The following is a 22,003-nucleotide window of genomic DNA, read 5'->3' as shown; positions in this document are numbered from 1 at the left end:
GAGCACGCCAGGCACTCCTGTCTTCCACTGCCTCCTGCAGTTTGGTCAAACTCATGTTCGTAGCTTCGAGAACACTGTCCAACCATCTCATCCTCTGTCATCCCCTTCTCCTAGTGCCCTCAATCTTTCCCAACATCAGGGTCTTTTCCAAGGATTCTTCTCTTCTCATGAGGTGGCCAAAGTATTGGAGCCTCAGCTTCAGGATCTGTCCTTCCAGTGAGCACTCAGAGCTGATTTCCTTAAGAATGGATAGGTTTCCTTCAGAATGGAGAGTCCATTAGACTCTCAAGAGTCTCCTCCAGCACCATAATTCAAAAGCATCAATTTTTCGGCCATCAGCCTTCTTTATGGTCCAGCTCTCACTTCCATACATCACTACTGGGAAAACCATAGCTTTAACTATATGGACTTTAACTATATGTAGGCAAGGTGATGTCTCTGCTTTTTAAGATGCTGTCTAGGTTTGTCATTGCTTTTCTCCCAAGAAGCAGCCATCTTTTAATTTCGTGACTGCTGTCACCATCTGCAGTGATCAAGAAGCCCAAGAAAGTAAAATCTCTCACTGCCTCCATTTCTTCCCCTTCTATTTGGCAGGAGGTGATGGGACCAGTGGCCATGATCTTGGTTTTTTTGATGTTGAGCTTTAGACCATATTTTGCGCTCTCCTCTTTCACCCTCATTAAAAGGTTCTTTAATTCCTCCTCACTTTCTGCCATCAAGGTTGTGTCATCTGCATATCTTAGGTTGTTGATATTTCTCCCAGCAATCTTAATTCCGGCTTGGGATTCATCTAGTCCAGCCTTTCGCATGATGAATTCTGCATATAAGTTAAATAAGCAGGGAGACAATATACAACCTTGTCGTACTCCTTTCCCAATTTTGAACCAATCAGTTGTTCCATATCCAGTTCTAACTGTAGCTTCTTGTCCCACATAGAGATTTCTCAGGAGACAGATGAGGTGATCAAGCACTCCCATTTCTTTAAGAACTTGCCATAGTTTGCCGTGGTCGACACAGTCAAAGGCTTTTGCATAGTCAATGAAGCAGAAGTAGACTTTTTCTGGAACTCTCTAGCTTTCTCCATAATCCAGCGCATGTTTGCTATTTGGTCTCTGGTTCCTCTGCCCCTTCGAAATCCAGCTTGCACTTCTGGGAGTTCTCGGTCCACATATTGCCTAAGCCTGCCTTGTAGAATTTTAAGCATAGCCTTGCTAGCGTGTGAAATGAGCGCAATTGTGTGGTAGTTGGAGCATTCTTTGGCACTGCCCTTCTTGGGAATTGGGATGTAGACTGATCTTCTCCAATCCTCTGGCCATTGCTGAGTTTTCCAAACTTGCTGGCATATTGGGTGTAGCACCTTAACAGCATCATCTTTTAAAATTTTAAATAGTTCAGCTGGAATATCATCACTTCCACTGGCCTTGTTATTAGCAGTGCTTTCTAAGGCCCATTTGACTTCACTCTCCAAGATGTCTGGCTCAAGGTCAGCAACCACACTACCTGGGGTGTACGAGATCTCCATATCTTTCTGGTATAATTCCTCTGTGTATTCTTGCCACCTCTTCTTGATGTCTTCTGCTTCTGTTAGGTCCTTACCACTTTTGTCCTTTATTATGGTAATCTTTGTACGAAATGTTCCTTTCATATCTCCAATTTTCTTGAACAGATCTCTGGTTTTCCCCATTCTATTGTTTTCCTCTATTTCTTTGCATTGCTCTTTTAAGAAGGCCCTCTTGTCTCTCCTTGCTATTTTTTGGAAATCTGCATTCAGTTTCTTGTATCTTTCCCTATCTCCCTTGCATTTTGCTTGCCTCCTCTCCCCCGCTATTTGTAAGGCCTCGTTGGACAGCCATTTTGCTTTCTTGCCTTTCCTTTTCCTTGGGATGGTTTTCGTTGCTGCCTCCTGTATAATGTTACGAGCCTCCATCCATAGTTCTTCAGGCACTCTGTCCACCAAATCTAAATCCTTAAACCTGTTCCTCACTTCCACTGTGTATTCATAAGGGATTTGATTTAGATTGTAAGATGTAGCATACCTCCCTGCTACACCTGGTACCTTAATCCTAAAACGAATACCATAGTTCCATTAAGAGTTTTACTGACAAACATATGGCATAGCTGCCTGCTACACTAGATAGACTTCACATACTGTATATTTATTTTTAGTTAATAAAAATGCTGCATTCTGAGAGGTTCATGAAGGCTTACAGTGAATGTGTACACAACCCTCCCCACAGTACCCATGCCACACACAGCAAATAAAACATATCTGTGGAAAGTCAATTTTCAACTACATTTGGAGCTTACAGCAGAAGAACAAGGATTGGATAGCAGGAGGTGGAGAGGAGTCACCGACAGGTGGGGAAAGACTGTACATATATCTGTTCTAAGCAAAATCTGCTCTTATTCCCTTATGGGGTACACAAGAGCCTTATTGGGTTCTCCATCGGTCGGAGAATATATAACAGAGGCCAACCAGAGAAGTTTGAGAAGCAAAGCCTTTATTTGCTGTTGCAACAGGGTCCTTCCCCTCACGTAGGAGAACAAGGAAGGAACCCAGAACAAAAGAGAACCTCCACTTTTATCAGTTTCTCCATCACCAAGAAACGCCCCCAATACATCATTCCTACATCACAGCTATGTAATCAATATCTCACAAAAAAGGAGGGTTCAAGGTAGAAATCTGAGCACTTTTGACACCTCTCCTAGTCCTCCTATCACCCCTCCCAGGTGTGAATTCCTAAACACAAAGAGAAATTAACATTTTTATAAGAGTTGATCACTGTCTTTTGTTCAGAGGAGTCTTCCATTGTGAATGAGATACCACTGACAGCGAATTATGGCTCCCAAGTTGCTAGTCATGTGGAAATGTGTGCATATGCTGATCCTTAAGCCTTCCTTAAGGCAGGGTTGAGTCCAAGCGGGAGGGGTGCGGGTCTCTGGAGTGGAGCAGAGGCGAAGAAGGTGGTGTTGCGAGGGATTCTGGGTAACTGCAGCTGTCAGGTTCGGTCACCCCTCTCTGTTCATTAGTAATGGTGTCCTGCAACCCCCCCCCTCAATATTATTTTATAACATATCCAAGCTTCCATAAACATTGCTATAGAACTAAGGTACTGGCCAAATGACAGAGTAAACACGAGTCTTCAGTTGTGCTTTTGCATGGTATGAGGTTTTCAGGGTGGATTATGTGTCCTAAACAGTTTCCAGCTTGATCATCAGAAGGAATGCTCAAAATTTTATTTAAAGAAAAAAGAACCAATTAAGAAGACTATGACTGAGATGCGCTTCCTAATTTATTTCTACCTTTCACTGAAATGTCCCCAGGGTGGCTTACAACACAGCTCTGAACAATACAATAAAATATATGGTCAAAGTAATCTCTTGCAGCATAAAAATCACAAGCAGAGATATTAATGAATGTGTTATATATAATATTTTGTTTTATACACAGCTACAGACTTTATCCTGCAGGAAATTTTGTGGATTCTGTACAGAAACGTTAAAACATGTTCTGTGGCACCCATGAAATCAAATTTAAAATTTTAGACTCAGATAGGCATAAATATAATATTTTATATATAAATATTCCATCTATGTATCTTTCTGTTTTAACCACCCATTAACAGTATTTCATCTCCCCTTCCTATGACGTTACAGCAGGCGGAGATAAGAGAGCGTCACCCGGAAGTGACCAGCCCACCCGGTTCTCTTCAAGCGACGGGCGCTTCCGGGTCACGTGACGGAAGTCGGGGCGGCTGGGTGCGGCGAGCGGCTGGAGAGGTTGGGGCTGGTCCCCGTCTTCCCAAAATGGCTTCGCTGCTGCAGTCCGAGCGCGTTTCGTACCTAGTGCGGGGCGAGAAGGAGATCCGCATGCCGCTCTCGCAGCTCTATTTCTGCCGCTACTGCAGTGAGCTACGGTCCCTCGAGTGCGTCTCTCATGAGGTAAACCGGGCTGGGGCTGACGGGGCTGGAGAACGGGGAGGGGGGCAGGGAGGGCGCCGCATCCCACGCCTCGAGAGCCCGTTGATTGGCCCGTCCAGCTGCCACTCACTGCTTCCCTTCATTCTGTTGGTTAGGGGAGATGGATGGATTAGAGGGAGGCGGGTCCATATCATTCTTTGATTTATATATGATGTATGGTGGTAGTACCGTCGCCTTCTCTCTAATGTCTACTGCAGGATGCCAGTTATTCATTTTATAGTCTGGCATTACTGGAGTTGTATTCTTAATTATATTCCTTCTTAGCCTCTCAGTTGCTTCCTAGGGTGGTGTGAGCCTGCCAGTTGCTCTGTTGTGGAAAAGCTGAGTTATGCACAGGATAGTTAAGTCACAACAACCTCTACAGTATAGCATTTGGTAAGCAGTAGACATGATGGGGGGGGCTGTTACCCTGTGTGTGTGTGTGTGGGGGGTGTAATTAGCTACACCCTCATTCCCTTTTTGCTTCCTACACTGTATATTCTGTATAATAGGTACCGCTCTGGGGAAGGTAAACGGTGTTTCCTGCGCTGCTCTGGTTTTCCACTGCGGACAAATGCCAGCTCCTTCGGCCTATAGAGCGAGATAAGCACCGCAACCCCAGAGTCGTCCGTGACCTGACCTAACAGTCAGGGGTCCCTTTACCTTTACCTCTACTGTATATTCAGCACATTAAAATAAATCGCTTTCAGTCTTCTTATTTGTTCTTTTAGCAGCCTGTGTGGTGCTTGAGTTTTCTGCCCCATCCCTCCATTTCTATAGCATATTGCAGGGGTCGGCAAAGTTTTTGTGGCTTGGGTCGGTTCATGGTCCCACAGACACCGTGATGGGCCGGAGTACGCACGCACGCGCAAACGTTATTTCTGGCACGGAGGAGGCGTGCACAAATTCCCATTGGCTGCAGGAGCTTTCTGCTGCCAATGGGAAGCCAGCCAGTGTTGCGGAAGGCACGGCGCACGTGAGCCTACCGAGCGGGTGGCAGGGATGGGCCTTAGGTTGCTGACCCGTAGTATATTGTGTCCTGTTCAACTCACAGAAGTGATTATGGATAAAATACAGCACTCTTACCAACATAATAATAATAATTTATTTCTACCCATCTGGCTGGGTTTCCCCAACCACTCTGGGCGGCTTTCAACAGAACATTAAAAACAGAATAGAACATCAAACATTAAAAACTTCCTTAAATAGGGCTGCCTTCAGATGTCTTCTAAGTCAGGTAGTTGTTTATTTCCTTGACATCTGATGGGAGGGCATTCCACAGGGCGGGTGCCACTATCAAGAAGGCCTTCTGCCTGGTTCCCTGTAACCTCACATCTTGCAGTGAAGGAACCGCCAGAAGGCCCTTTGAGCTGGACCTCAGTGTCCGGGCTGAACGAAGGGGGTGGAGAAACCAGTTTCTTTCTCTTCTGATTAGCTAAGTCATTTTCTGATTACCCAGTCCTATCACAACCTCAAATTGATTGTCTTAAAAATTCTGTCTTTCCTCCTCTTTATTTGGATGTAGAGGGTGGTATTCAGCTAAGTTTTACTCAGAGCAGACCGGTTGAAATTAATGAACATAACTGAGATGGGTCCATTAATTTACTCTGTGTGAGAAACTTGGTTGAGTACCACCCAGGGAGTTTGAGACTGTGAATTTTCTTGTTACACAGAATTGTTATTTATATCTTAGCTGAATTCTTTTCACTCTTAAATCTTTTCCGCCCTTTTAAACTGTAGAGAATGGAGACAGCCAGTTCATAGTGTGCCAACCTGAGTGCAGCTTCTACCTTGACAATAAGATTACTAAATAGGCCTGGACACATGTTTTACTTTGTTAGAACCTCAGAATAAGTAAAGTAGCTGTAAAACTTTTAAAAAGCCGTGCTGCTTTTTGACTTTGGCTTAACAACTATCTAAAGATTAGAGCCTGCTTCTGCACCTAAGTTTGGCATAGTTGGGGGCTGAAGTTTGCAACTCTGTTCACAAGTCACACCTGCCTGCCTGCCCACACCTTGGTCTAATGTTCTTTTCATGATAACTTTGACTTGTGTAAAGAACATCTGTATTATTTCCCAGTCTTTCAGTATAAAAACACACACACTGCAATAACATTTTAGATGTGTTGGTAAGTCTTCAAGTTGTAGCTGCCAATGTGATAGGTTAGGAATTCATTTGTACGCATAGGTCAGTAGTGAAGCACATGCTGTACCTATAGAAGGACCCAAGTTCAGTCCCTGGTATTTCCAGTTAAAAGGGTTAGGTGGCAAGTGATGGAGAAGACTTCTCCTGGTAATAATAATAATAATAATAATAATAATAATAATAGTGAAACACTGTTGGTCACAATAGAGCATACAGGCTTAAATATACAGATATCCTTACCTTTCTGTGTTCCTGTGTTTATGTAAAAGATGGAGAAAGACAGTGGCAGGTAATTTGCATATCACTGTTTTTCACCAGTTCTGTATAACTAAGAAGAATGAGAACAGCATTGGATTGTTGATATGCATCAAATACTGTGAACAGAACAGCCAAAAACCTGCTTTGTCCTGTCAACAGACAAGGTTACAGAACAAATCTCTTCATTGTGTTGAAATGAATGTGAGATTCCCATACATCAAGTCAGTATATGCTCTCAGAAGAGAGTGAACACATTTCAGGCCAAATAATCCAAAATATCTACATGATCAAGTTACGGGTTTTATTCCAGTTCTGACTCATGAAAGAATCCTTGGAATTGTTCTTTGAGAAGGTTGCTGAATTTTCTCTGCAAGAAGTCCAAGGGTTCCTTTACTGAACTAGAAATCGCAGAATAGTTTAGGGAGAGGTAATAACTATTAAATTAGTTTTTTAATTTGTATTTGCAGATACATTGTATTCCCTGTATTGATACCCATTTGATTCAGAGCTGAGCTGGTTTCTTTGTCCTCATTCACACCTAGACATTTCTTCATTTTCATCTATTCTTTAGCTAAAAAATTAATTCATTGCTAAATTATGATAAATGACTTCATTTGGTATAATGGAATCATTCCTCTATTATAGTCCTGTGGATGTTGCAAGATACAGGATTCTATACTGAGAATTCTTTGTTTGAATAAAGCATTGGATACATGGCTTGAATTTGATGACCTTTAAAAAATATATATAAATGGAACTGATGTTCCGAAAAAGTAACATAATTTTATTAACTGTTCCTGATCTGAATATTTGCTGCTGTGCAGAAATCCTAATTTACGCTGGATTTAACTAAGATTATTAAAACTGAAATGTTTATTTTTGAATGCCTTGCAATGCAATTCTATACATGTCTACTCATATGTAGGACCTCTTTAATAAGTGGGTATTGAATTCTGATATGCCTTGTTCTGGTGTATGAACCCTGAGTAAGCAAGGGAAGCTGCATGCAAATGCATAATCAAAGCAGAAAAGCTGAAAAAGAGACCCAGGAGGGTGAAGTAGTCTGTGTATTTGACTGTCCCCAATGATTGTCCATTCAAAATCAGTCTAGTAAGGCTGTTTTATTCTTAAGGCTTATGGAAGAAATTAAGCACCCCCTCATCTTTGCTGGTTCTTTTAAAGGTGGGGTTTTATTACATGCATTTGTTTGTAATGTGCCCTTTTGCTTATAAATGATCTTTAAAATATACAGTGTCACAAGAAGTAGCATTATGTTATTCTGGAAGGACCGAAGGTTCAGAGGAGTTGGAAATAAAGTACTTTAGTGTGAACAGGAAATTATTTGCTCAGTTATTTCCACTAATGTTCAGAATAATAGAGATGATGATATCTGTGAGAGTGGCAAGGTGGAAGGTTGTTAGCACATAGTTCAGCAACATATTGTTAAATTCCATCTGAATAGTAAGACAGTCATCATACTTGGCTTAGTTCCTGGGCATTAGAAGACTGAATAACTTTGCCAGAACAGTTTGTCTGTTGTTTGAAGATAATTTTTTGTGTTTAGGTCAAGAAATTCCCTAGACACCTCAGTTTTAAGATGATGATACTTTTTAGTGTTTTTTTTGGGGGGGGGGTTGACAACATTTCACATTCCTTATAAAGGAATCTTTGTATTCATTATAACTACTGTGTAAGTACAGGTATAAGGCTGTGTACTTATGCACGACTTCCTCCAAAGAATCCTAGAAATTGTGGCGTTTCCCACTCACAGGGCTACAATGCCTAGCATCCTTAACAGACTACACTTTAAAACTGAGGTGGCGTGGCTTGCCTAAGGCCATCTGATGAATTCATGACAAAGGTAAGAATTAGATTGGGGACTTGATGTCTCATAACTTGAACTACCTACTATGCTGTGCAGCTCTAAAAAATTTCACAGTTTTGTTTTTGTTTTGTATTGGGAAAGCATCTGATGAAGGATAATGGTACAAAATGAAAAAGGCCTTTTTGTATTTTTTAGGTGGATTCTCACTATTGTCCTAGTTGCTTGGAAAATATGCCATCAGCTGAAGCCAAGCTAAAGAAGAATAGGTAAGACTACATGCTATTTCTGTGATTCTCACATTACTCTATACTTTTGTCATGCTTTAGGACAGTCTCTCTTCTATCAGTGTATATTTGCCCACAGCACCTTAGTAAGAATCTGAAACAATTTTGAAAATCCTCTCAGTAAGGATTTTATTTACAATGTGATCTCATTGTGATGAGGAAAGTGCTTTTGTGTGGTTGACTTAGCACACTCTGTTTATAGTCTGCACTGCCAAGTACTGACTGTACTGGAGAAGTAATGCTGCAATAATTTACACTTGAGCACAAGCCTGTTTCCTTTTCACACTCTCAATGTGTGTGGGGTTTTTTTTGAAATCACAAGAAAAGCACACTGTGGAATTGCTGGTGATCTCCCATGCTGCAAGAAGGCTTGCAGAATAAATTTACATCTGTCGTACATTGACATCTATGCTTTTGTGAATTTCTATGAAATACATGCACAGTGGATCAGAGCACTTGTGGAATCTTGAATGTTTACTGTGACCAGATTTGAAACTGCCTACAGCCTTTCACAAAGGGTGATGGAAGTGGAATGAAATGGCTTACTTTGTTTTTTGTTGACTGATTCTGTAAAGTCCTTTCTTTCATAGTAACACCTTTGGAAAGAATTTAGTTTTTTTAAACTTGTCAGAGGCAATTTCTGAGTTATAAAATCAGGAGCCTTGAACACCAGGTATAATCCCTGGTGTTCAAGTACAAACTTGAGTCAAACTTCCATGCTGGTCTCTCTCTGTTCAGGTGTGCTAACTGTTTTGACTGTCCTTGCTGTATGCACACACTCTCTACCCGAGCAACAAGCATCCCTGCTCCGCTGCCTGATGACCCAGCCAAGACCACAATGAAGAAGGCTTATTACCTGGCCTGTGGCTTTTGCCGCTGGACTTCCAGAGATGTTGGGATGGCAGATAAATCAGTTGGTGAGTGGCATTAGTTTTCAGATGAATATTGCAAGTGTTAGAAAACTTGACAGTAATTTCTTACAAATATTTCTCTGTGCCCCTGCATTCATGTTGACCTTCAAACACAAGTATAGGAAACACATCATTGCAGGTATATTATGTAGTTCTGCCACTTTCCTCTTGTGATGCACAAGAACTTTAAGCTTTTGGTATCTGACACGTTGATACTAATGATACCAGATTTAATGAACTGTAGTCTGGGTTAGATGAGAGGAGGAGAGAAGCAGGCAGTAATTTTGCATATATTTCATTTTCTCTGTCCAGTGCATGTATGAGCTCTCTCTCCCTCCCCTCACACCCACCAGCCTTTTAAAAAATGCTTTGTTGTGTTGCAGCCAGTGGAGGTTGGCAGGAGCCAGAAAATCCACATACTCAGAAGGTACGTAAAAGGAATTCTTTCATAGAGTAGCCTGAAAAAGAAGAGTCTTTGTGTTGGGTCTGCTCTTGTCTATCTCTTAACTTAACTCACAGAAGAGAATCAACATTTAATTAAACTTGAAAGGATGAGTCCTGCATGGTTGAGGCTAGACTGCATCTTTCCCCAATTGATTTAGCACTGTAGCATCAAACTGGGGCTGGGGATGACATTATGATGAGCAAAACATACCAAGTAGTCCAAGCAGTTTTCCACAACATGCATTCTTTGAGAAGTGGCCCACCTACATTGACCTCATTAGCTGCTGGAATGCAGTTTAAACTAGCAGTCATTAGGAATTGGCACAGACCTTGTGTCATGCAGAGATCAGCATCTCTTCCCCAGCTCTTATATACTACACTGATTTGAACCTTCTCATACATACGCATTGCCACTAACATGAATTACTCTGTACAGAGCACTTATTTGAGAATGAGAGCTCTTTTTCCTGCTGGCCTTCTTATCTGTCTGGCCCTGACTTTGAGATGTAGGGCGTAGCTCATCTCCACCTAAGAGTAGGATATGATGTAATGCAAGCTTCTTGTTTCAGTTTCTCTGAGGAAAGAGCAGTGGGTAAAATTGTTAGGATGTGTATGGCACGGCTAGCTAACTGGGTCAGTTAAGTGATGTCAGGAGTTGGGCAAGAAGCTGCTGCTGCAGCTCAACTAAGGAAAAAACAAAAAGGGACCCCCCCTCCAAAAAAAGTATATCCACCATTTTGTTTAACCTTTACTTTGCCAGCTTTTCTTCCAGTTCACATCTTAAACTGACATTCCTTTCAGATTAACAAACTGGTCGAGTATTATCAACAGCTGGCTCAGAAGGAGAAGATGGAGAGGGATCGTAAAAAGTTGGTTCGACGCAGACCCTACATGCCCCTTGCTTTTTCGGTGAGCTAGGACAACAAATACAGAATTCTGGAACTCTTGGGCAGAATCAGAAGACAGGTTTTTTAAACTTTAAAGGCATAAATGTTGTTTTTAGTTGAGACTTGTAAAAAAGAATCATGTCAGATCAATAATCTTCCAAGAACAAGTTCCAAACATCTGTGTATGGAATGATTTCAGTATGTTTTGCCGTTTATTAAGGGATATTGTCCACTACCGAAATGTAGACATCTGTCATTTGAAATCCCTCAAGTAACCCAGGATTGTATTAAAAAGAGCAAGAATTAGTCTGGGCTGGAAATCAGCTAGGCCCAGATGCTCCTGCTTTCAGTTTTATAATACTGACTGATCAGTCACTAAATATTTGCTTGCCTAGTCATCGTCAACACAAACTTGCTGTGTGCTAGAAATCATAAGATGTGACAATATTTCATTTCAGTTTTCAGCTGTGCAGCCTGTGTCATTTGAAAGGCTTACTTTTTTGCTTAATATTTTTGCATATGCTTCCTACCTCTTGGATACCCGTATAACCTGCTTGCTCTGTGCATTTGCTTTTGTCTTTATTGCTGCTTTTTTCTTGTCTCCGTTGTTACCTGCTGCTAATTTGGGGGCTCTCCGCAGCAACACACTATACATGTAGTGGTAAGTCCCTTCAGTTTCTGATAGTGTTAAAACCTTTGAAACCACTTGCATTCTACTGGTATGTCAATATTTAGTGTACTCAGCCTTCTGGTCTTGGATGTGCTTGCAGTTGAAGTCCAGTTTGCGTCCAGTTAATGAGCCGAGCTTTCCAAGCAAGGCTGGTAGACCTATTGCTATGGACTTTGAGTACATTTTCATTGTCCGTATAAAGAATGATGTTTGCCAGTTCAAGTCCCTGCTAACAGAGCAAGCTGGTTCACACATGCTAAGCTTCGGTTTATCTTAAACCATGGTTTAATTGTGAACATGTCTTCCCTTATACTGCACAAGTCCCTGTGCGGCTTCTCCCCCAACGCAACCCATATTTTGGTTTGCTGTGATGTCTCAACTAGGAACATGCACAAGCAGCAAGCTAGAAATCAACTAAGATTTGTTCTTGGTTTATTTCTGGCTCACTGCCTGCCTGTAAGTAACTTTGGGTTCAGGCAACATAACAAGCCATACTATAGCTTGTGGAAGGAAGAAGCCACATAGGGACTTGAGCTGCAGTCAGGTGGGATTTGTCTGATTAATCCATAAACCAGCTTGTTGTGATGTTCGAACCAGCTGGGTGTGTGAGCAGAGTACTTTTTTTTTTTAATAGACTGGGCTCAGGGTTCGGTTCTGTCCAGCAGGATTTCCTGGGATAGGGGTGCTATTTATATTCACGTCCCTTCTTTGGGGGTGTTTGGTCCCTGCTCATGTAATCCCCCACCCCCAAAATTCTGCACTCCTAAAGTATGTGCATCTGTATTGCTGTCTACAACCCTGCTGCTTTACATTTTAAAACGTCAAAGCTTTTTTTGTATTATGTCTGTCTCTTCTATCACTGTGCCATACAGAGCGTGCTCACGTATGGTTTATGTGTGTGGTACGGAAGCTGTACTTCTCAGGACAGAGCAGGGCTGTGTAGAATTATTAAAACAGCAGAGAGAATTATTGGCTGCCCACTCTCCACCTTAGAACAAATCTATACCACCAGGTGCCATAGAAAAGCACTAGACATATCAAGAGATCCAACGCACCCTGGTCACCATTTGTTTCAGCTCCTGCCATCGGGACGGAGATATAGAACTATGCAGGCAAGAATGAGCCGTCTCAGAAACAGTTTCTTCTCTAGAGCGATTTTGGCCTTAAATGGAAAGCCTGGACTTTGAAGTCATCTTATTTTACTTGTTATTTGTATTATATTTACTGTTTTTAATTAGGTTTTTAAATTTTGGATTATGCGGAATGCTTTATCTGAGTGGATGTAGCAACCGAGTAATTTCGTTGTTCCCGCAAGGGGACAATGACAATAAAGATATCTTATCTTATCTTAAGCAACAGTCATTATTAGAAGTATTCTCTGACTTAGATGTAATATCATAGGTCATACAGGTAGAGAGAAGTACACCTTGTTTCTCCAAGTGCATGTTCCTTCTTCCTAAAATGACATGCACCACCATCTTACAAAATGACACAGGATGTAACAGGACTGCTTCCTGGGAAATTTTCAGTTGAAATCCCCATCCCATTACCCCTACAGCCAATGATTTCCAGAGTAGCAGTGGGCAAATCTTTGTTTCTCTGTTTTTCAGGGTGGTTATAGGACAGGCATCCCTAAACTGCGGCCCTCCAGATGTTTTGGCCTACAACTCCCATGATCCCTAGCTAACAGGACCAGTGGTCAGGGATAATGGGAATTGTAGTCCAAAACATCTGGAGGGCCGAAGTTTGGGGATGCCTGTTATAGGATAACACTGAATCCAAAGAACCGTGAATGGATGGAAACAGGTGTGCAAATAAGTATTTGTGCAAGTCTTCTCTGTTGGGTAGGTTCTTAGTCCAGTGCTCTAGTACAGTAGTAGCCAAGTTGGTACAGTACCTCCAGATGAGGTTGGACTTACAGCCCAGCCAACATGACTAGGGAAGTTCAGCTGTATATCCACCATGCTGTTGATACAGTTCTATATATTTGTTACTAGTTGAATTGTAGCAACTTGTCAGTGAATACCTTGCCAGATGGTAGTTAATCTGAGCTGTAAAATCAGTTGGGTGTCATACCATGTATTTCTTTCTGTCCAGTGGTGTCTTAACTGTAGTCAAATATATTTTTGTCACAAAATTATACCCAGTATGAGAACAGTTACGCTCTGAGTAAGCTACATTAGCTGTCACATGAAAATAGGTCAGGGTAGGAGGTTTTTTTTAAAATAGGATTGTTTCAGTGGCATGCTGCATCCCTCTTCCAGCATTTGATCAGTTATTTTATTTTACTAATCAAGCTACTAAAAGACCGTTTGAACAGAGAAAACCATGTACATTGCCTTTGTGTGCGTGTGCGTGTGTGCATGCTTGATCCCTTGTGCCCCTCAAGCTGTCAGAAACCACGTGAACTTGTTTCCATCAACAGACCTAACTTTCCTTGCATACTTCTTTCCTAGGACAAGTATGGCCTTGGAACCAGGCTCCAGCGTCAGAGGCCCGGGGCCCCTATCAGCGCCCTCACAGGACTTTCGTGAGTGCTAGACCTTTTTATATGTATGACTAGAGGTGAAATGGTGTAATTTCACAAGCTTGCCCATTGCTGCCCATCTACGGTGCAATTAAATTGCCTGCAGACTGCCAAGAGTGATCCAAAGACTCTGCAGCTTATATTCAGGAGGAGTCTGCCCTCCCCCCCCTTTTTTTTAAAAAAGAGGTCCATTTCTCAGTTCAATGTGAAATGTGACTGCTACCAGTCTCTTTCCTTAGGTTTTGTACCTGCGATTGATTATCTGTGCTAGTGCAGTACACAGCTACTGTACTGTTTGCATCATCTTTTCTTGTATACCCAGAAGCATTTGCTCATTCTATCTTTTTGTTGTTGACCTTCTCTTCAGAGGAAACAAACTCAGGTGCTTTTTGCATATCCACACCATACATTTGGTACATATTTAAAACACATGTTTAAAACCCCAAAGAATCCTGGGAACTGTAGTTTGTTACAGGTGCTGGGAATTATATCTATGTCAGGATTCTTTGGGGTACAGTAATGTGCATTAGATGTGCCTTAAATGTATCATGTGGCTCTCTTTAAGGTTCCCTGTTTCTGTGCATGTGTTCTTGGAAGTAAGCCCCTGTGTGCCTTGGGATTTCAGCCATGCAATTCTGTGTGGCTTGATATAGGCCATTTTGTTAGGGAAAGGTTGAAAGCAGGGGGAGAGGGGGAAGCAGGGGGAGAGAATTCCCATTCTAAATTGTTCACTGTGAACAGCTCACCCCACCCCTGCTGTGGGTTGGTTTTCTTTCTTTTTTTGTATGTATGTAGGGTTTGTTTTTTGCTGGTTCCACCTTCCCTCTTCAGCTCTTCATTGCCAGGAGGTTGTGGGGATCCAAAGTATTATATGAGGTGGCATGGAGGGCTGTATATTTTTGTAAACTGCTTAGAAGTTTTCTTACAAGTAAGCACTATATAAATGTTGCTAACGAAATGAAAATAAGAGAGAGGAGGAATTTGTGGAAATTACCTCCCTTCCCCTTCTGTCAGCAGAAGCCTTCTCTGGATTGAGGAGCCTCCATAAATGGAAGGACAGCATTAAATGCAATCTCCTTTTTTGTCCCTTTCTGTGTTTTTTCTTGTTGTTAATCCTCTAATTCCTAGAACAGCTGTACTTAAGAAGTTTTTTAAAAAAAGATGTGGCATTTAAGGATGGCAAAATTAGTGAAAGTTAAGGCTAGTGAATGTTGGTAACTTTTTCTTTATAATATTTACATGCCAATTTCATTTATGGTATTATCTCAAAGATGGGAACATTTCAAGAAATAGTTTTGAAAAGCACATCAATTTTCACCTTCACCTGGCTGAGCAAGTTCTCTCCCACTCATTCTCTGTAGCCTTGTGTCATTGTTCTAGGTCTTGTTAGGAGGTCTGAATGTCATTCAGCAGCTTGCTTACAGTTGCTCTGCAAAAGCTTTAATTTAGCCAGTAATTGTAATATTATTGAGGTTTTACTGTGCTCAGTTACTTCTAAGCAACCTTTCTGATTATCCTAAGCAGCTGGTTTCTTTCTTGCCTCAGGCTGAAAGATGGAGAGGACCAGAAGGAGATAAAAATTGAACCTGCTCAGGCTGTGGAGGAAGTGGAGCCTTTACCTGAGGACTATTACACACGACCAATCAATCTAACAGAAGGTAGTAGCTCTTAGCATATCTCTTGTGCTCTCCTACCCCAGCTTGATGTGTTCAGGTGGTGGTCACTCTTTCGTATTGCTCAAAACTGATTTTTCTTTATAAACTTTCTGTACTCTGAACAGTGACAACCCTACGGCAGCGCCTCCTCCAGCCAGACTTCCAGCCCATCTGTGCTTCTCAACTTTACCCACGTCATAAGCATCTTCTGATCAAACGCTCCCTTCGGTGCCGGGTATGTAGACTTTTCTGAAAAATATGTTAGTCTCTACTTCTACTGCTTTTGGTGTTTATTTTTTTTAAAAAAAAAGGCTCAGTGGTAGCATTTATAGTTGTAGGCTGTTGTCTGCAGTTTGGCCACACATTTTGTTAATGTTCGTTTCTCCTAGAAATGTGAACACAATTTGAGTAAACCAGAGTTCAACCCTACATCCATCAAATTCAAAATTCAGCTGGTAGCCGTGTAAGTATTTTGGAAATGGGTGGAAGCAACAATCTATGGCACTTACGGTTGGGTCTCTATTTTCTCCTCAGTTGTTCCGCTTCAGACTGTAGGTGAGAGCTCTTAAAACAGAAATCACAGCACATAGCAAACTGGGATATCAGAGAACAGGGATCTAGCCTAGCATTTCCTCTGACACACTAGTGACTTGTCTTCTACATGAAGGTACATATAGTCTATGTACAGAGGGCTACTTGGTTTACAAACTCCCGTTTTGAAATGTCATTTAAACCAACCTCTTTAAGTCTGGCCCCATGTTCTCATTTAGTCTCAGTTAAAACTTTGGAAGTTGTGGCTAATCTACAGTACAGTTCCCTTTTCAAAAAATTAAACCATGTGTTCATAGTCGTCTACTTTTTCCACTTTTTAAAACATCACCATCTTAAGAACCCATTCTGGGTTGAAAGGTAAGCCAGATATCTAAAAAGTGAAAGTGCAGTCAGAAGTCTAGAGACATTCGGTTCATACTTGAATTTGCTATTTACTTTCTTTTATTTGTATTGTAGCAACTATATCCCAGAAGTGAGAATCATGTCTATTCCTAATCTGCGCTATATGAAGGTTTGTTCTTGTGTGTTTTGACGTGTTTTTCTAGAGGTGGGATTTTAAACTAGGGATGAGGACCAGTGGCCCTCCAGAGTTATTGGGCTGCAACTCCCATCTTTTATGACCATTGGCTTGCGCCTTCTGGGAGCTTGGAGTTTTGAAGGTTGCATGTGAGTGAATGTTAAACCACCTTTTTTATTTATTTTATATAGCTTTTCATATTGAATGCATTATTTTTTATAACCTTGGCTCAATTTAAGACACCACACCAAATCATGGTTTGAGCAAGCCATAGTTTCAGAAGAGCCGCAATTGATGTTTATTTGATTGGATGAATGAACTGGGGAGATCTTTAATCAACTAAAAGTCTTCCCCCTCCCGAATAATTGGATGACATTTTAAAAAGCACCATCTTGAAGCACAACTCCTTTTCATGTATATATGAGGGAATGCCTTTTGTAATATAATGCTTGCTATGACAAATATAAACACTAAATCACTAACTGAATGATTGGAAGACTAGCTGATTTTTAAATGTGATAAATTTGTGAATTTTAGAGGCATCAGTGGAAGGCAGAAACTTGTTTTTTGCAACAGCGTAAAAGCAGGGTGAAAGATTCTTACTGAGAGTGATCTTTTCCTTTGTCATTTGCACAGGAGAGTCAGGTTCTTCTAACTCTCACCAATCCAGTGGAAAATCTCACCCATGTGACACTGAAAGAATGTGAGGAAGGTGATCCTGATGACACCAGTAGTACTGCTAAGGTATTGCAGCTTCTTACTGGCATAGATTCTGGGCCATAGTTTGATGCTGTGCTGGAAGCTCCAGTAAATAGCCATCTGTCATTGTCTTCTTGAAGACTTAAGGTGGATTTATAAGTAGTTATGCAAAAAAGCCTTCCACATAGTATTGGTACCGATGTGGATGCCATAACCAGTAAGGAGTTTGCTATATTAGGTGGGTTTTAAAAAAATCATTTGTGCATTTTTGCTCCCCTGGCTCCTTTTGAGAGGAAGGACAGGATATAAATATATAATAAATGATGATGGAAATGTGCACTGAAGACGTATTGGGTATTTCTGTGCCAGTGTTGTTTCTTGCTGTTGGCCACAGGCAATCTCTCCCCCTCCATTACTTATATAGACTACAGGGAAAGCAGGGTGAATGATGATTGGCTACTTGTTCCAAAACATATTTTCTACATACCTGTTTTTCAGGTCGTGGTTCCTTCCAAAGAGCTACTTCTGGCTGGCAAAGATGCAGCAGCAGAATATGATGAGCTGGCAGAGCCTCAAGATTTTCAAGATGATCCCGAGTAAGCTTTTCCATATCTTACAGACCTGTGTATCCATTTGTCAACCATGATTCATTGGTGGTTGATGGTGTTGGCTTTTGTCAGGTTGGCAACTGAGAGCACAGTATTTATTTTCCTCTGGTGTGTAGTTTGGAATTTAGAAAGTAGTTGATAGATAAACATCCCACCCCCAACTTGGGGTGGTCTGTGAAATTGATTGGCAGGGAATTCAGGGCAGACAAAAGGAAGTGCTTCATGTAAAACAAAAATTAGAGCCTTCCTTGAGATCCCTTTAAAAGGGAATTTGACAGATTCATGGAGGATGGATATATCAGTGCTGGTATGTCTCTGAATGCTAGTTGCTAGGAAAGCAATATGTGTCAATTCTAGTTTCTAGGCAGCAGCCTTGGAAGAGGGCTGTTGACTTCATGTCTTGCTTGTGGGATTCTTGGAGGTATTTGGCTGGCTGTTTGAAGCAAGATACTGGATTTTGTGGACATTTGGCCTGATTCAGAAGGGCTTCTCTTACTTCTTTTTGAAAATTCAAATTCAGGCATACCCACGAACTCATCTTTTAGCACTGGGCAAATCCATGTATTTGGTTAGTTCTGTCTAGTTATTCTAGTTGGCTTAAGCAACTACCGGTAATAAACTTTCTTAGTGATGTAGCTCACAGGGAAGAGTTGTGGAATTATGTTAAAGCCTCTCTTCTTCCTTTGCAGCATCATAGCCTTCCGGAAGGCTAACAAAGTTGGGATATTCATCAAGGTCACTCCACAGAAAGAAGAGGGAGAAGTTACTGTGAGCTTTAAGATGAAACATGAATTCAAAAACCTTGCCGCTCCTATCCGGCCCACGGAGGAAAGTGATCAGAGTTGTGAGGTCATCTGGCTCAATCACCACGTGGAGCTCAGCCTGGGCCCTTTGCTTCCATGAAACTCGTCTGTAACTGGAACCTAAACGATGGCCACACACTACATTGTGTCACTGTTCTATAGAAGAATGCATCCTGACAAAATGCTGAAGGCACTGTTTCACAGAGGCTCCCATCAGATATGTACTTGCACACCACAAATTTCAGCCAAAAGATGCAGAGGTCGGATTAGAAGAGAAGAGCCGCGCTGTTGGATGACTCTCCTCTCTGCAAAACCTATGTGAATGGATGGTCCCCCCCCCCAAATGCCCCACGCTTGGTCAGCTTTGTAGCAGAAAGCTTGCCGTGCACATTTTGTCGTCGTATTGCTCCTTGATAAAATGGCATGGAATTTCCCAGCAGACGACCTTACTTGGCACTCTCTGCATCCGTTTTGCAAAGCTAGTATTACATAATGCCAACATCTCTCCCCCCTTGTGGTAGGTTCTGTTCACAGTAAAAATTATTCCAAGGCTGCAGTAGCACCATCTAGAGTAAAACAGCAAGCAGCAGCAGCAGCAGTATAATGTTCTCTTGCTTCCACCTTCAATTGGATGTGCCATCTGTTTCCAATAGCACTTGTTGGCCTTTTATTCATGTACCAGAAGTTGATATTTCATAAGATGTTATCTTGTCCTGCATACTTTGTTAGGGAAAGGCAAGAAAAAAAGGCATTTGAATGCTCCTCCCAATATTCTGCAGGTTTTTGTGGGGAGGAGTCTTTTGGGAGATGCAGGTGTAAAAATGGAAGAGGATCTAGGATGGTCCATAAATGAAAATGCTGCTGTAGTGCACTTATTGTAGCAGGGGTGCCATTGTGGGAAGCATTTATGTGTTTTTTGTTAAATTATTTATTTAGGAATAGGTTTATGACCAAAGATAGCTGAGAATTTTGATACGTGAGATCACTTTTGGTATGCTTTGAAGTTTAAAATCTCTTGAGAAAGTAGCTACAAGCGCCCACTGTGCATCCTTGCACTCAATGTACTTAATACTCGATTTCCATACCATTATAAGAAAAAGTGAATGGTTTTCACAAGGCTTTGTTAGCAAATTGAAGAAATAAATGGTTGTAAACTCTAATTCCCAGAGCTTGGCTCTAATCTTCCACCCATACTCATAAATTCAGCATTGCAGTGTTGCATACACACACAGACACAAAATGCAGAGAGATGTTCCAACACAAACTTCTTGGCTAATATTTTTTGTTAGATTACTGAGAAGAAAAATGCATATGGTGGAACTCGGCTGCTTTTTCTGCTTATAATTTCCAGTCTACGTAACAGATGTAGGAGTGCTTTGAATAGGGCTCTGCTGTTGTAGCCTGGGAGTAATGGGGGCATGTGCAGATCACATGATTGAATACTGTTGTCAACAGGTGTGTGTTACAATATGAGAGCTTATTTTGTAGCCTCAGGCAGAAAGGAATGCGTATTTCCATCTTGGATTAAAGTACCATAACTGGGAAATGGGCTCAAGGCTGTCGGGAAGCTGCTTTTCTTGTAGATTGCAAGTTGTTCAGAGGTATGTCTTTTAAAAGTCTTCATTTGTTTGGCAGCATTTGGGTGAAGGTGGCACCTTATCCAGTTTGTGCAATGGATGTAAAGAAAAAGAGAAGCTTGATGTTCACAAGACCTACGTAGACTATACACAATATAAAGCATGAGTTTAAGAAGTCTAACCAGTGTTTATTCTTAAATGTGTAGTGTTTAGTGTCTGCTGATCTCAGTTTTTAAAATAACTCAAAACTAACCCGATTTAATTCTGTCAAGTTAATTCTTGGCTGAGTAATATTTTGGAACTTCATTTTCGAGAGCTGTTGCTGTGCTGAAGTGATATACACCCGAAGCTTCCTTGCAAAACATATAGGAAAGTTGGGGCATACATTGGAAGCTTTTTCCTTTTAATCTTTTAGGACTCTGCTCTGTATTCCACACTTCTGCAGAAACATCTCACTGAATCCTCACTAGAGGACACTGGAGACACTCTGCCTTTATCAATATTAATAAAATGACTGTGTTGCCTTATTGTTTTACTTAATGTAGTGAACTTGAAATAAAGAAGCAGACAAAGCCATTTCTTTATTGTGTACTTTTTTCTGATAGCACCAATGCTTAGGGTGTAATGTAGAGGACAGCATCTGCCATAATGGTGTTGCACTGGATTTAGGAGTGCAGCAATTTTAAGTGTACCTACTATGGGCAAAACACAAGCTGCGGAAGCTTGGCATGAGGAATGCTGTGGGAGCACTTGATACAGTAGCACTGATGGACCTAAACAGGTGTCTGCTCATCAGTGCCTGCTTGAGAGATCATTGAGAGCCACACATAAGCTGCTATTGGCTCCTAACGAAGACAGGTGTGTGTGTGTGAGAACAGCTGATACAGCCAACTGCTGCCATAGGGTGAGGTAGATCATATTAAGCTCCTGGAATTGCACTTGAGCTACAGCCAATTTTGGCTCAAGAGAAATGAAAGGAATATTGGAAGGAGACTTGGGATAAAGTTTAATGTTTTAATTGGTGACTATGGGGAATCCAGCCAGTTTGCATCCCACTTCATACAAGGTAAAGGCTCATTTACACATTCCTTACTACTGTGAATTATCACTGTTTCGTCTGCTCAAGTTCTTCCCCATGAGAATGAGTATATCTTAAATGCCTTTATCACTCTTGTCTGTCCAATTTTGTAGTACATTAGCATCTTGGGCATACAAGCACTCAAATGTGCTTAGACATTAATAATTAACATTTATATTGTGCATTTCCAAGTGCTCAAATTGCTTATTTCAGTTATCCTTACATGATTGCTGTAAAGCACTTGGGTTAAGGATAAGAGATTACGTAATGCTTCCTAGTGAATTTGTGACTGAAGTAATATTTGAACTAGGAATGGTACAGCTCCTAGCTGCTGGCAGTGACTTATCACTTGCTACTGACATTAGTTATTGACGGTTAAATTGCTATAAGACTGCCCCTTTTTACAGCCAATGGTTGCTGCCATGTAATGTTTAAATTGGGCGCATACTGCTTAAATTGCCACCTATCATAATTTTTTTAAAAAATTGCTATACAAAGCCAATTGGAATCTTTGTTATTATCAGACTAATATTAATTGGGTTCCATGATCACTGCAGATGGTGACAGCAGTCACAAAATTAAAAGACGCCTGCTTCTTGGGAG

At 41.2% G+C, this 22,003-nt stretch overlaps 1 protein-coding gene across 1 annotated transcript; it reads left to right on the top strand.

Moving 5' to 3' along the window:
- The first annotated feature begins 3,734 nt into the window (after positions 1-3,734).
- On the top strand, positions 3,735-20,898 carry DCTN4 (dynactin subunit 4). The gene is made up of 13 exons (XM_035105677.3): positions 3,735-3,942; positions 8,384-8,454; positions 9,211-9,389; positions 9,767-9,810; positions 10,629-10,736; positions 13,841-13,914; positions 15,457-15,569; positions 15,692-15,801; positions 15,956-16,029; positions 16,575-16,629; positions 17,272-17,379; positions 17,833-17,930; positions 18,632-20,898. Exons 1-13 carry the CDS (start codon positions 3,808-3,810, stop codon positions 18,843-18,845), a joined length of 1,383 nt encoding a protein of 460 aa, XP_034961568.1. The 5' UTR covers positions 3,735-3,807; the 3' UTR covers positions 18,846-20,898.
- Positions 20,899-22,003: the final 1,105 nt, after the last annotated feature.

This window comes from Zootoca vivipara, chromosome 2, assembly GCF_965207765.1.
Source record: "Zootoca vivipara chromosome 2, rZooViv2.hap1.1, whole genome shotgun sequence".
Taxonomy (NCBI): Eukaryota; Metazoa; Chordata; class Lepidosauria; order Squamata; family Lacertidae; genus Zootoca; species Zootoca vivipara.
This window is presented reverse-complemented; position numbering and strand designations above follow the sequence as displayed.